Raw genomic sequence first — 14,860 nt, 5'->3', positions numbered from 1 at the left:
GGTACAGCAGAAAGGCACATGGCTCTGGATCTAGATACCAGCTCTACAATTTACTAGTTATATGAATCTGTGCCTCAGATTTCTTATCCATAACATGGCCACCATAACATCTTCTAGGAAGTGTTGTTGTTAAGAGTAAGTAAATAAGCTAGGTAGTCCCCCTAGCAAGGACCATCAGTAAATCTGTTTTCTTCTCCTTCACCAGGTTGTTGCATTGTTGCTGCTGCTGTGATTATTATTTTTGCTTCCCTTCTTTGGAGCACACAGCAAAACTGGATCTAAACATGGCATTGTTGGACCCAATTGCTTGCCGATTATTTGAACTGGATTATTACTAGTTCAAACAAAAACTTCAGTTGTGACACTTAAATATCACTAGGGAAAAGCACTAGAATAAATAAGGCTATAATTTTAGCATTTTTTTCTTAGAAAATTGCTGGGGTTTTTTTTCTTAAACTATAGTGTTATTTTTAGAAAATAAATTTTGGTATAGTATGGTTTCAAATAGTAATTATTTTGAGTCTTTTTTTTTGAAACATGTTTTTATTTCTTTAGGACATTTTCTATTGTTCTTGTTTTGGATCTTTCGAAACCTAATGACCTTTGGCCCACCATGGAAAATCTGTTGCACGCCACAAAACTTCATGTAGATAAAGTGGTAATGAAACTGGGGAAGAAAAATGCTAAAGCAGTTTCTGAAATGAGACAGAAGATATGGAGCAATATGCAGAAGGACCATCCAGTGAGTTACTGTTGGGATTATCCCTAGAATTCTTAGCCCCATATATAGTTAAAGATAACATCACAAACAACTTCTTTAGATCTTTATGCATGAGTTGAAATTCATTTCATGTAGATGAACCTGTTCACTGGAAAATTATAGCAATTTAATAAAACCTCAGTAAGGGCAAAACAAGGAAAAAGATTTCATATGTCTTCTTGTTAGACATCTACTGTGATTGTTATGGCATATTACACCAATGAAAAGGAATAGAGTTTTAAAGTAGTAGTTCGATACTGATTTTATAATCTCTGTAAAATGAAGATAAAAAACCAGGTTGTACAAATGTCACCTGGCAAAGGCTAGATAAGACTACAATTTTAAGCAAGGAATAGAATTTTAACAGCCTTTACCGTCACTATACTTTACATTCATTTAGTGTCTGTCACATAATCAATATCTTTTTATCATCTGATAATTAATTAAACTATAAACTCACAATATGATAACACAAGTAAGTCCTTTATATACGATCATGAATGTCATCTTCTAGAAAACCAAGAGCAGTATTTTATATTGCCCAGAGTTTATGTGAGTGCGTTTTACAAAGGTAATATCAGAACAAAACTGATAGTTTATGGTTCCCATGTATAAATGTTATTGTAACAAACAGTTAATATGAAATAATAAAAAAAAAAAAAACAGGAAGGTGACATATTTAAGAAAATAAAGGACACAACATGAAGAATAAATATCATAGTTTAGGGAATTGTCATTTCTAGTTTTATGCTTGAGAAATGTATTGATAGTTTAAGAAATTAAATATTGAAACAACCTCTATGTCAAGCAAACAATGTCAACATTATGGGAAGATTTAAAATGATATAAGTAGACATTGATGAATACATAGTAATAAACAATTATAATGAATCAATGAAATATGTTTGTTAACAGGATCGTGAATTAATTGACCCATTTCCAATTCCTCTCGTCATAATTGGAAGTAAATACGATATTTTTCAGGTAAGCTCTTCCACTTCTAGTTGAGCTTGTTGTACATGCATGCCTAGGCTTTATAGGAGAGGAACAAAAGTAATAATGAAATGAGAAAAATGACTGGGAGGGAAAGGTCAAGGGGTCACATATCTCAAAGATTTTGGAAAAGAGGATATAGTTGGGAAAGCGAAAATAGGTAAGGAACAGTAAATACAGTGAAATGGGGATATGGCAGAAGATTTAGAAACTGAATCCAGTCCAGTCACCAAGGGACAGGGCTTATGTCCCAACTTTTAAATCGCAGAAAGTAGAAAACTGGTTTCTTCTTATCTTTGCTTGTCAGAGAATCCTTGGGGTATTCCACACTATAAAATGTGTGCTTATATCTAAATTCTATTGAGCTAAGTGTTTAAACAAGGAAAGATCTGGTAGCTGCAGCTCTAGAAGGCTGCAGCTACTGTTCAGCTCTCTGTAGAAACAAACGCCAAGGTAATGGAATCCTACTCAAGGTATGTTCCAAAAGATAAATAAGAAAATCTATTTCCGTACTGAATAATTTGCACCTTTCTGCTACAGACACTAGTTGTCTCAACTTTTTTCTTTTTAATAACATATTTCTTCAGGATTTTGACTCTGAGAAGAGGAAGGTAATATGCAAGACACTTCGATTTGTTGCACATTATTACGGAGCATCATTAATGGTTTGTACGTTTCCTATCCTTTGGGTTTGAACGGACAGTAACAAATTTGGAAAGATTAACAGCTTGGTACACAGTTACGAATGCTAATGCTTTTACTAATGCATGTCATTCTCTCCTTTCCCATTGCCTCAAAACCCTCTTTTTACAGAGTGTTTATAATGTATTTCTAGAACACACTCTGCTAGATGGCCTACCATTTCTTTGAAGCAAAAGTTCTAAATTTCTAATAGCCATAAACCCCCATCAATCTTAAAGAGATAAATTGGTTGTTTATTTATTCGTTTTAGTTTCCCCTTAAGAATTAGAATCTATGTTCTCTTAAAAGAAAAGAGGAAAAGACTAACAATTTTTTTAAAACTTAAAAAAAATGCTGTTTGTTGTAGAGGTTAAAAATATGAACTTGGGAGTCATGCTGCCCGGGCAACCATTTACTAGATATGTGGTCTCAGACAAGTCACTTAATCTCACTGAAGCCTCAGTCTCCTGGTAAAATGGACAAAACAATACCTTCTTCATAGGGTTGTTGTGGGGATTAGTAGCCCGAGTACTGTGAAATGCTTAGCACAGGGTCTGACACAGAGTTCAATAAAGGCTGGTTCTTATAACTACTGTTATCATTATCTTCCACAGCAGGACCAAATGTTGCTGGATATCCTCTAACGCAATAAAACATAAACGCATTTTTTATTAAAAAAAAGAAAAACTTTCTTCCCATTTGAATGGTCTCTTTTTCCCTCTAAATCAGAGTGCTCAGAGGAACCTGTAGAAAACATGGCCTAGTCCCCAGCCTTCGTGGCTACTATATTAAGACGAAAAGTAATAAATATGATCTGTATTTAAAATTTTTATACTTTTCAGAATGCTCCAAATACATTTTATTATGTATTTTCTTAAATATCATTACCTTTTATGTTTGTACTGTATCTGCTTACATATTAGGTTGACAGAGTACTTTGGAAATATTCTTTTTTTAAAATTCTTTTTCATATTCTTTTCCATTATGGTTTATTATGGGATATTGAATATAGTTCCCTGTGCTGTACAATAGGACTTTGTTGTTTATCCATTCTGTATATAATAGTTTGCCTCTGCTAGTCCCAAACTCCCAATCCAACCTTCCCTCACCACCCCCCCCTTGGCAACCATGAAAATATTCTTTATTGTTTTGAAAAAGATATGAGGAATTTAAAGTAAATTACTCATTCAGAGTACAGAAGCAAAGACCATGGATCTTGTAGTTTCTTACTTTCACCACTAGATAAGGCCTCATACTTACTTCTGGTTAGTTCGCTGAGGGAAATCCCTGTCTTTCTTTAGGAACAGATCACATTTGATGATCCATCAGGGCCAGTCTGGTCTTACAGATACAAATTTAGGTGAAGTCAGGTCAACCCAGGCCACAGCAGGCCTGCAGTTAACCATGGTTCAAAAGACCCTAGAAGGTCGGGGACTAGGGAAAGGATTTGAGACTCCTTCATCTCAGCTTTCAGTAAGCCAGAGGGTTCAGAGGTTGGGGTTATAAGAGCACTCTGGACCACCAGGGGAACCATAAAGCTTTTCTAGCTTCCCACACCAAGAAGAAAGCAGCCAGAGTTATCAAAGCCCCACCTTTCAGTTTCAGTTCCACTCTTACCCTACAGCCCAGACTTGGGTACTGCTTTACAAGGTTCAATGATACTCAGCAGTCTTTTTTTTTTTTAAACACTATAGTTTATCCTTTATAATTCAGTCAAGAATACTGGTTCAGTAGTATGAGCAATCTAATCAAGTTAACAAAAACAAACAAACAAACAAAAACATTGGTAAGTAGGACCAGATTCAGTGGAGAGCCAACAGGATGTTAGGGGGCTTAGAATTATGATGTATGAGGAACAGTATAAAATTATATTCTGGCATCGGGATTGTGATAACACTCTTTAAATATTCGAAGGACTGATCCACGGAAAAGGGATTAAATATATTCCTTGTTCTCTTAGAGTCAATAACAAGGAATCAATAGAGTTTAGTTCAAATTAAGAAAGAAATTTCTAATACTACCATTATCTGAAAATGGAATGAGTTGCTTTTGGAGATTATGAGTTCCCAGGCATTGAGTTCATAAGTAAAAGCTCTACAGCTATTTCTGGAGGATGTTTTCAAGGCAGTTGATGCAGTAGATGGGGGCGGGGGTGGGGTTGAGTTAGAAAACTTCCCATGTCCTATGAAAGACATTTGTGACGAGGCTTTTTTCCTCACCATATAGGGAACATAATAGATAATATAATAATGATGATGATGAAAACTTGTGTTTTTAAAATTCAACTAAAGTTTTCATATTAGGAAATTGTCTCAATAGAAGCCTAAAATTTTTCAATTTTTAAAAATAAATGTATCAAATCTTATATATTCACATGAGTGTTCTCCTTTGAATGTTTTCCCTGGAGCCTGTTCTTAATCCAGAATGAATCTTATCCTGAAAATTGATCTCTGTACTTTATAATTACATCTCATTTTGGTTCAAGATTGTTTTTCCCACTTTTCATACATCTTGGTCATTCTTATTTGGCTGGGTGACTTTGGTATTTCCAAAAACCAAATCAGTCTTAAAAGATTTGTAGGGTAACCATATGTCCTAGTTTCACCTGATTTCTCAGCTTAATGATTAATAGTACCCACCCCGTTTCATTCTCTAAAATGTTCTGGCTATGATCACTCTAGTTATAGACCACCACTGAGAATATTCAGTAGCTTATTTTGCAGGTTCCAAAGGCAATTCAGAAAAGTTAAAAAATCGTTTTAGTGAGTATCAGTATCTGTTGGACTAATCTGCAACTCCCACATTAACTGCTTTGAAGACAGTCATATGCCCTTAGATGAAAAAGTTATTTATGATGCATACCTACCTCCTATTTTTTAACCAACCAGATTGCATTCTGGCAATGATTACGATCCATTTGTGGGAGTACCGGAAATGATCAGTGCATCAACACAAGTCCATTCAATATCATGCACTCATGAAGTTTGAAGAGTAAGTTAAAACGAATTTACTGAGATTTTTCTTTCCCTTTATTCAAAGGTTTTGTTTTGCTTACTGAAACACAAGTATTGTTGGACAAATAGATAGTAATTCTCTCTGCAATCTGTACTTGTTCAAAGCCGTATTTATTTTACCTGTTTCTGTGATTTGAAAGCAGAGCATGTAATTTATTCTCCTGATTTTTTTTCTTTCTAGTTTACCAGTAAATCAGAAGCTCTATTACTAAAAATACGTGGAGTTATTAACCAGTTGGCATTTGGCATTGACAAAAGGTACCATTAAAATATTTTTTAAATATCTTTTTATCTTTTTGTTTGTTTGTTATTGTCTCGTCTGATTATCGTTCTCACACGTCTTTTGTTTCTTGACCAGGAAAGTGCCTCAGATGACTGTTCTTAGAGATAATTTCATATTGTCTCCTGCTTCTTATATTGTTTAAATATTTTCAAATTTTACAACTAAAATGTTATATAATACTTAGTTTGAGACTAGACTAAAATAATACTATTATACTTGTTTCCCTGATTTCTTTTACTTCTTTTCCCTCATTTCAGTAGCTTTCCCGCTATTATCACTTTTTTATATTGATTAGAAGTGGAATGAATCATTTTAGTGTGTATTTTTCTTAACCTTGCTACTTTCCTTGGTTTTGATTTGAAGTAATTTGGGTCTGTCATTTTTTTTCTCCTATAATACCTTTATTAGTGCTCTACTTTAATTTTTAGAATCATATTAATATTCATTCATTCATTTTGAGCAATGCTCTCACCAGTGGCTAGATATAAAACTTGGCTCTTGTATTTACACTAGAGAGTGGCGGGATATTTGATTGTTAAACTAAATTGGATTCTTTTTTCTTCTTATCCATGTAGCAAATCAACATGTGTGGATCAGAATAAACCACTGTTTATCACAGCAGGATTGGATTCTTTAAGTCAAATAGGTTGGTGAACTTATTAAGATTGTTCAATGGTTTTTTAATTGCTTATTGATTTTGTCCTACTCCCTGTTCACTTCATCTCCAACATCTCCTAACGCTAACCATCATTTCCAGTTTCATAATTGTTGCTGTTATTCTTATGTATTTATTTGTATACACAGTATTGATGCAAAATGCATCACATTGACATATTTGTGATGGAAGGGATGTTGTCACATAAGAGACTGATTTCTAATCTATATTCCACTAAAAATTTTGCATGTATTTTCTTTCCCTCACTGATTTCCAGATACTTTTAAATTTTAGCTCCTTGCGTTTACAAGAAAACCAGAAGCACAGAGTGGTCAGGAAATTCAAAGCTATATATTATGGGCAATGATGAAAAATCTGAGATTCAAGTATTGGAATAAATCAAAAAGAACACAGTTGTACTAACTAGGTATGCCTTAATTTTTCATTATGAAAAATTGCCTCTCATCTAATGGGATATGTTTCCTAAACTTACAGATGTCCTAGACTCATGAAGCAAAAGAAATTTCAAGAGTTTATATAGTCAAGCTCCTTATCTTCTCACAGAAGCTATTTTCATTGTGGAGATTTTCAGGCCTAGCAACTCTATATGCTGGGGTTGGCATAGTTTGGTTTTAACACTCTAATGGACAATAATTTTCTTTTTTATTTCCCATCCCCTATTACTCTTACAAGCTAAAGTTGACTTGACTTCAAATGTAGAGATCTTTGTCATGAGATTGTAGATTGAATTGGAATGAAAAGAATAGAGGTGTTAATGAGTGATTATAAAGACTGATTTTTATAATAATTATTATTACCAACTTAATTTCATTAGCAGTGAGAATCACTGTGTGTAATGATAGATAATGCTGATGGAAATCTTTTGCCCACGTAAGTAGTTGGAGGTCAGAAAAGGGTTGAAAAATACTGAATTTAAAAAATCATGGAGGGACTTCCCTGGTGGTACAGTGGTTAAGACTCCACGCTCCCAGTGCAGGGGGCCAGGGTTCGATCCCTGGTCAGGGAACTAGATCCCACATGCATGCAGCAACTAAGAGTTCACATACCAGAACTAAGGAACCTGCGTGCTGCAACTAAGGAGCCTGTGAGCCGCAACTAAGGATCCCGCAAGCCACAACTAAGGAGCCTGCCTGCTGCAACTAAGGAGCTGGTGAGCCGCAACTAAGGAGCCTGCCTGCCGCAACTAAGACCCAGTGCTATCAAATAAATAAAATAAATTTTTTAAAAATCATGGAGATTGGACCTCATCAAAATTAAAAACTTTTGCTCTTAAAAGCCCATGTGAAAAGGATAAAAAGACATGCTACAATCTGGGAGAAAATATTTTCGAACTACATATTTTACAAAGGACTAGTATCTAGTATATATAAATAACAGTAAAAAAAAAAATCCAATTAGAAAATATGGAAAAGAGGACTTCCCCAGTGGGGAAGACTCCACGCTCCAACGCAGGGGGCCCAGGTTCAGTCCCTGGTCAGGGAACTAGATCCCGCATGCGTGCCGCAACTAAGAGTTCACATGCCGCAAGTAAGAAGTTCACATGGGGCTTCCCTGGTGGGGCACTGGTTAAGAATCCTCCTGCCAGTGCTGGGGACATGGGTTCGAGCCCTGGTCCGGGAAGATTCCACATGCCGTGGAGCAACTAAGCCCGTGCGCCACAACTACTGAGCCCACATGCCTAGAGCCCATGCTCCGCAACAAGAGAAGCCACCACAATGAGAAGCCTGTGCACCACAACAAAGAGTAGCCCCCGCTCGCTGCAACTAGAGAAAGCCCATGCGCAGCAACGAAGACCCAATGCAGCCAAAAAAAAAAAAAAAGTCCACATGCTGCAACTAAGAAGTCTGCCTGCCGCAACTAAAGATCCCACGTGCCGCAATTAAGACTTGGTGCAGCCTAGATAGATAGATAGATAGATAGATAGATAGGAAGAAAATATGCAAAAGACATGGACAGATATTTCACTAAAAAGGATATACAAATGGCAAATAAGCACATGAACAGATGTTTAATATCATTAATCATTAAGGAAATGCAAATGAGATATCACCACACACTTATTAGAATAGGTAAAATAAAATATAGTGATAACACCAGATGCTTGTGAAGGGGATGTGGGGAAACTGGATCACTCATACATTGCTGGTGGGGATGTAAAATGGTACAGCCGCTCTTGAAAACAGTTTGATGGTTTCTCATAAAACTAAACTTGCAGCTACCAAATGACCTAGAAATTGCAGTATTGGGCATTTTTCTGAGAGAAATGAAAACTTATGTTCACATAAAAATCTGTACACAAATGTTCATGACAGCTTTATTTGTAATAGCCCAAAAGTGGAAACAACCCAGATATCATTCAACAGGTAAGTGGATAAACTGTGGTATATCCCTACCATGGAACACTACTCAGCAATAAAAAAGAACAAACTATTGATACATACAGAAACTTGGGTGAATCTCCAGGGAATTATACTAAATTTTCAAAGCCAATGAGAAAAGGTTACGTACAGTATAATTCTATTTATATAAAATTTTGGAATGAAAAAATTTTAGAAATGGAGGAAAGATTAATGGTTGTCAGAGGTTAGGGACAGAACTGTAGGTAGGGAGGTAGGGGGAGGGATCGAGAAGGAGGTAGGTGTGGTTATAAAAGGGCAACAAAAGGGATCCTTCTGGGAATGGAACTGTTCAGTATCTTGACTGTGGTAGTAGATACATGAACCTACAAAGGTGATAAAATTCTGTACAACTTAATACACACACACACACACACACACACACACACACACACACACACACAAATGAGGACAAGGAAGAGACCTGGGAAATCTAAATAAGATCGGTGGATTATATGTGTCTTACCCACCAAAGTGGTAAGGAGGCCCTGAAAGATCAAGAGTGAAACAGTCTTAGTGAACAGTGTAGATGCTAGAATAGAAAGAATGACAAATCTCAGACTGTGGGTTGAAAATTGCCAAGAAGTGGCAGCATATTTTCAAATTTTTCATATTAACTTAATTTTAAATTAACTTAAATTATACAAGCAATACATAAAGACATTCTCCTTATAAAATCTTGAAATAGTACATATTAGGATCAAGTTTAATATTCCAGACCATTTTCTATATATGTGAATGTGGTATAGAAAAAACTATTTTTTTGTTTTTTAATGTAATTTTTATTTTATATAGGAATATAGTTGATTTACAATGCTGTGTTAGTTTCAGGTATACAGCAAAGTGATTCAGTTATACATAGACATATATCCATTCTTTTTTTCAGATTCTTTTCCCATATAGGTTATTACAGAATATTGAGTAGAGTTCCCTGTGCTATACAGTAGGTCCTTGTTGATTGTCTATTTTATATATAGTAGTGTGTATATGTTAATCCCAAACTCCTAATTTATCCCTCCCCCACCTTACCCCTTTGGTAATCATAAGTTTGTTTTCGAAGTCTGTGAGTCTACTTCTGTGTTGTAAATAAGTTCATTTGCCTCGTTTTTTTAGATTCCAAATATATCATATGATATTTGTCTTTCTCTGACTGACTTACTTCACTTAGTATGATAATCTCTAGGTCCATCCACGTTGCTGCAAATGGCATTATTTCACTCTTTTTTATGGCTGAGTAATATTCCATTGTATATATGTACCATATCTTTTTTTTTTATTGGAGTATAATTGCTTTACCATGTTGTGTTAGTTTCTGCTGTAGAACAGAGTGAATCAACTATATGTATACATATATCCCCTCCCTCTTTAGCCTCCCTCCCGCCCGCCCCCATCCCATGTGATGACCCCATGCTCTAGGTCATCACAGAGTGCCAAGCTGATCTCCCTGTGCTATACAGCAGCTTCCCACTAGCTATCTATTTTACACATGGTAATGTGTATGTATCAGTGCTACTCTCTCAATTCATCCCACACTCCCCTTTCCCCACTGCGTCCATAAGTCCATTCTCTACATCTGCATCTCTTTTCCTGCCCTGCAAATAGGTTCATCAGTACCATTAGAAAAAATTATGTTTTAATATAATTGTATCATTCTATATCATTTTGAAGTTTTCCTTTTTTACTCAATACACCTTAGTGATTTTTCCATATTAATGCTACATATAAGTCTATTTGGTACTTTGACTGCTGGATAGTGTTATAGAGCATGACTGTGCATAGTAATTTAGTTCACTATACCTCTATTGATGGACATTTCGGTTGTGGCCAATTTTTCACTAATACAAGTGATGCAGCCATGTGAAATCCTTAATGCATGTATGCAGGTATTTCTAGGGTAAACACCCAAAACTGGAATTGCTGGTTAATAGAGTTTGACCTTTTTTAGTATTTTCATAGTATTCACTAGTGCCTTATTACCCTCTGATTTAGCTGCCCCAATTTTCATTCTACTCATTAGCACATAAGAATAACTGTTTCCTTACACATTCATGAACACATGAGAATATCAAACTTTATATTTTTGCCGAGCAGCAATTTAAGTGTGGGGAAAGAGGATTATAGTTTATTCATTACTCTATCTCTTCCTCTGGTACTAGAATCTGCCCCAGTGGCCTTGCTACACTGGGTCGGGGTAAATTTTCATAGTGACTATAGGAGAGGAGAAATGAGTGATCTAAGATTTACATTTTTATAAGTATCTGTTTTATTGATAGAGTTTGTAATGTTTTAGTCAATGCAGTCATTTGGAGTAAAACTTCCAATTTTAGGATCTCCTCCTGTTCCTGACAATGACATTGGAAAGCTTCATGCCCATTCACCAATGGAATTGTGGAAAAAGGTGTATGAAAAGCTCTTTCCACCAAAGGTATATATTTCTAATTCTTTTAAAGCAAGAATTTTCAGCACTATTCAACAGTTATTGGGAAATGTTTCAGCAGGCCTATTATAGTAACTTTGTTTTCTACTCACATGCTCAAAAATCAATTAAATATTTGCTAAAAATCTACTGTATATGAGGCACTGTGGGGCTTAAAAGATGCGTAAGACACGGTTCTCACTCTGCTTCCAAACAGAGCTCTCTCTGATTGTTAGAGAAGGGAGAGGCAACATCTGAAAGACGAGGGAGAGAGGACCTGGGGGAATTTGAACTGACCCTCAGCAGCGATGGCCGGCTGAGGAACGAGAACTTGGCTTGCAGGGTAGTTGATACCCCGCATTGAAGGTTTTGGACTATGAGCATGAAATGATTTGAAGAATTGTGATTTCAGAGTACCAACACACTAAAAGATGTCAGGGACCCTGCAAGAGACCCTCAATATGCTGAAAGCGAAGTTGATGAAATGAGAATTCAGAAGGATCAGGTATTATCCTAAACATTTATTTTATTTCATCTTGAGTTTTATCACAGAAATATCCTTAGAATTCCATAAATTGTTCTCAATTTATTTACTTAATTTTTTACTTTTAAAATTATTTACATAGTACATCTTCACTATATATTAAAAAATTCTGATATTCATGAAGAGGAACTAAAAATCACCTATCATTCTACCACCCAGAGATGACTTAGTGTTCACATATCCTTTTTGGACTTTCCAGTTTACTTTATGTTGAAGATGGGTAGTGATTCTTACCTCACTGTTGGGGAGACACTTCCATAATATTCTTTTGTTTGTGGGATTATTTAAAAGGTTTTGTTTTTTATTAGGACATTTAGATGTATCTATACTTTTCTTGTATCAGAAAAATTAAGGACTGGCTAATCTGAAAGCACACAAACGCAGCTGACAAAACCCAGAGTCTCTCAGGAAAGTGATTAAAAGTGGAGACTGCTTTCCATATATGCCAGATAGCACCACTTGTGATGCACAGTCTAATGTAAGAATGCAAAAGTTGGTAAATTCATCATGATCCAATATTTAGATTTTCCCAGATCTCCTTTTAGTTTGATAAAATGAGACACTGTACAGAACATGCCCTTACTATAAGCACAGTAAATTGAATGCCCTGACCACCTCTCAGGTGGGATTTATAGAGCTGTGTAACTTGGGCAGTCACATTGTTGCAAGGATAACCTGAAAGCAACCACCCAGTGCAAGCGGGGACCAGCGTCTTTTTCTCAGCACTAGCCTTTCACCTTCAGGGGCTCTAGAATAAGTAAGCAAAACATTTAAGTACAGAAGACTTTTGAAAAATAGGTCATGAATATTTAGAGGGTGTTGTAGCTGTAGCAAAGTGAGAGGCATGTTGTAGGGACACTAAAATGACCTCATGTAAACCCTTATTATGTGTGCAGGTTGGCTATAGAGATTAGTTGGAAGTCATCTCTGAATTAATATTTATCTAGGAGTTAATGACTAACTGCCATTGTTGATAAGAGTATCTGTTTATATTATATAGTGATCCCTTTTTTTTTTACACACACACACACAAGATTATTAAAGCACTAGAGTATTTCTGAGCATCATGAGTTTTCACATTCAAATACATCTTCCCTAACTGACCTAAAACCATATGAATTTTGAGTGGAACTGGAAAGCAGCCCCACAATATCTTTCTTTACTCAACCCTTGTACCTCACTAATTCTACATTCTCTTGACTGAGAGATTTTTTTTTAACTCACCTGAAAAGTTATAATATCCTAATTTTGCCTCTTTCATAGTATTTTATTCATGGTATTTTAGTAGATGAATTGATTTTAGTTTGTACATGTAGTACCTTAACATAATTTTATGCTTCTGCTTTAAAAGTCATGCTAATGATTACCAGTTGATGCTCAATTATTTTATTGAGGTCCATTTCCAAATTGTGACATTCTAATATCCAAAACTTTAAATTTATATATTCTCTCAGTTTGCTGTCTGTAGAAGAGAGAAACTACTAGCACAGAATCTCAAAGCAATGCCCTCACCATTAGCATTGGTAAAAATAATTCAATTAAAGAAAGTTTGTGATAACTGATTACTGTTTATTCTTTATGAGCTAACAAACAATCTTTGAAACCATAAGTTACTGGTAAGGTAACTGGTGAACTGAGTTAACTTCATTAGAAGAAATAAACGAAGCTATAAAGACTACTTCAGAGTTAATACTATAAAAAATCCTTCTGAAGTCTTTATACAGTTTTGAAACTTTCAACATTTAAATTTTAATAACTTATAGGTACGAAAGAGACAATCTGCAATTTTTTTCTGAAAATGAGAATGCAATTTTCTTTTCCTAGCAAAAATGAACTTCAGTTACATTAGCCAGAGGGCAGTGATTGCCTTATCTTGCAGAGTAATCACTTTTTGCTTATCTGAAATAATAATATACTTTGTACACTTAGACATTGAACAACATGTAAGAGGCCAGGGAGGCAATCCCCTTAGATGATCCCTTTTGCAGGTCAGTCATCTCATGCAGGATATTCACCCCCACTAAAAGTTATATCTGTTTTATGAATTGTGAAAAGAACATATACTCATTGTGAAAAAAATCAAGACACAGAAGTATATAACATAGAAAATGGAAGTGTCCTGCCCTCTCTCCACCTATTTGCCTTTTTCATGTGGCACATAACGACCACTATTGTTTTTGCTGGCTGCCTATGAAGTCAAGTGTGAATGAGCACTGATGTATTTAATCAGTCCTTACTGGGAGATGTCTAAGCCATTTCCAGTTGTGTGCCAGTACACACATTTCAGTGAATATCCTTCTATTGCTATTCTTCTGCTCTTCTCTATTATACTTATTGATAAAATTCTAAAGGTACAATCACTGGGTCAAACGATATGTACATTTATGTACATTTTAAACATTGATACTTTGCTAACTTCAACCACAATCTGACAAGAGTTGAACAGCAAATATTTAAAAATAAGATCACTTTTATATACTTAAAGTATGTCAAATGCTTAATTTTGTTAGTTGAAAAACAACTTGTATATACTATATAGTGTATATTTTGTCTGAAACTTTAATAAATTCATCTGCAAGTGCTGCTTTGGTGACACAGAAACTCTGAAGACTGCATTTCTAGAAAATAAATCCTAAGTATAATTATTTATAAAACAGTTGTCAAGAAATTTGGAGAATGATAATGTTATAAAGGATACACTGTTATACCCAAAAAAATGCTAAGGCAGTTTTAAGGTGCCTAGTTTTAAAATTTTAAGTTTTTTGCAAGTAATACATATTTTTGTTTTAGGAACTGGAACAGTACAAAAGAAGTTCTTCCAAGTCTTGGAAACAAATGGAGCTTGATTCCTGAACCTAATGCAACTATAGGGTATTTATTTCTTCTTTTCCAAATACAAGTAAGATTATTTTATTACTTAATATTATAGTAATAAGTGAGGAAAGTCTAGATGTGTAATTTGTTAAAGGAAAAGTGGAATTTCTTGTATTAGTGCAACTCCCTGCATACTTTCAAGTCTCTTAAAAGGGAAAAATTTGTATAATTACATGCAATATTTTTTAAAAAATAAAAAGAATCTTGCAGGACCTACCTTTAA

At 35.1% G+C, this 14,860-nt stretch overlaps 1 protein-coding gene across 2 annotated transcripts in view; it reads left to right on the top strand.

Moving 5' to 3' along the window:
- The window catches only part of DYNC2LI1 (dynein cytoplasmic 2 light intermediate chain 1), a 43,255-nt gene extending 28,395 nt beyond the window's left edge, over nucleotides 1–14,860 (top strand). Inside the window, exons 6-13 of one of the 2 annotated variants that reach the window (XM_082427837.1) lie at nucleotides 556–742; nucleotides 1,676–1,744; nucleotides 2,341–2,418; nucleotides 5,630–5,706; nucleotides 6,307–6,377; nucleotides 11,131–11,228; nucleotides 11,632–11,724; nucleotides 14,554–14,860. In XM_082427837.1, coding sequence (XP_082283963.1) covers nucleotides 556–742; nucleotides 1,676–1,744; nucleotides 2,341–2,418; nucleotides 5,630–5,706; nucleotides 6,307–6,377; nucleotides 11,131–11,228; nucleotides 11,632–11,724; nucleotides 14,554–14,616 — 736 coding nt within the window. In that variant the 3' untranslated portion in view covers nucleotides 14,617–14,860. The remainder of the gene's footprint in view (nucleotides 1–555; nucleotides 743–1,675; nucleotides 1,745–2,340; nucleotides 2,419–5,629; nucleotides 5,707–6,306; nucleotides 6,378–11,130; nucleotides 11,229–11,631; nucleotides 11,725–14,553) is intronic. The other variant, XM_082427838.1, reaches the window with a different exon arrangement.

This window comes from Balaenoptera physalus (genome assembly GCF_965194825.1).
Source record: "Balaenoptera physalus genome assembly, chromosome: 15".
NCBI lineage: Eukaryota > Metazoa > Chordata > Mammalia > Artiodactyla > Balaenopteridae > Balaenoptera > Balaenoptera physalus.
Note: the sequence above shows the minus strand (reverse complement) of the source record. Positions and strands in the feature narration are given on the sequence as shown.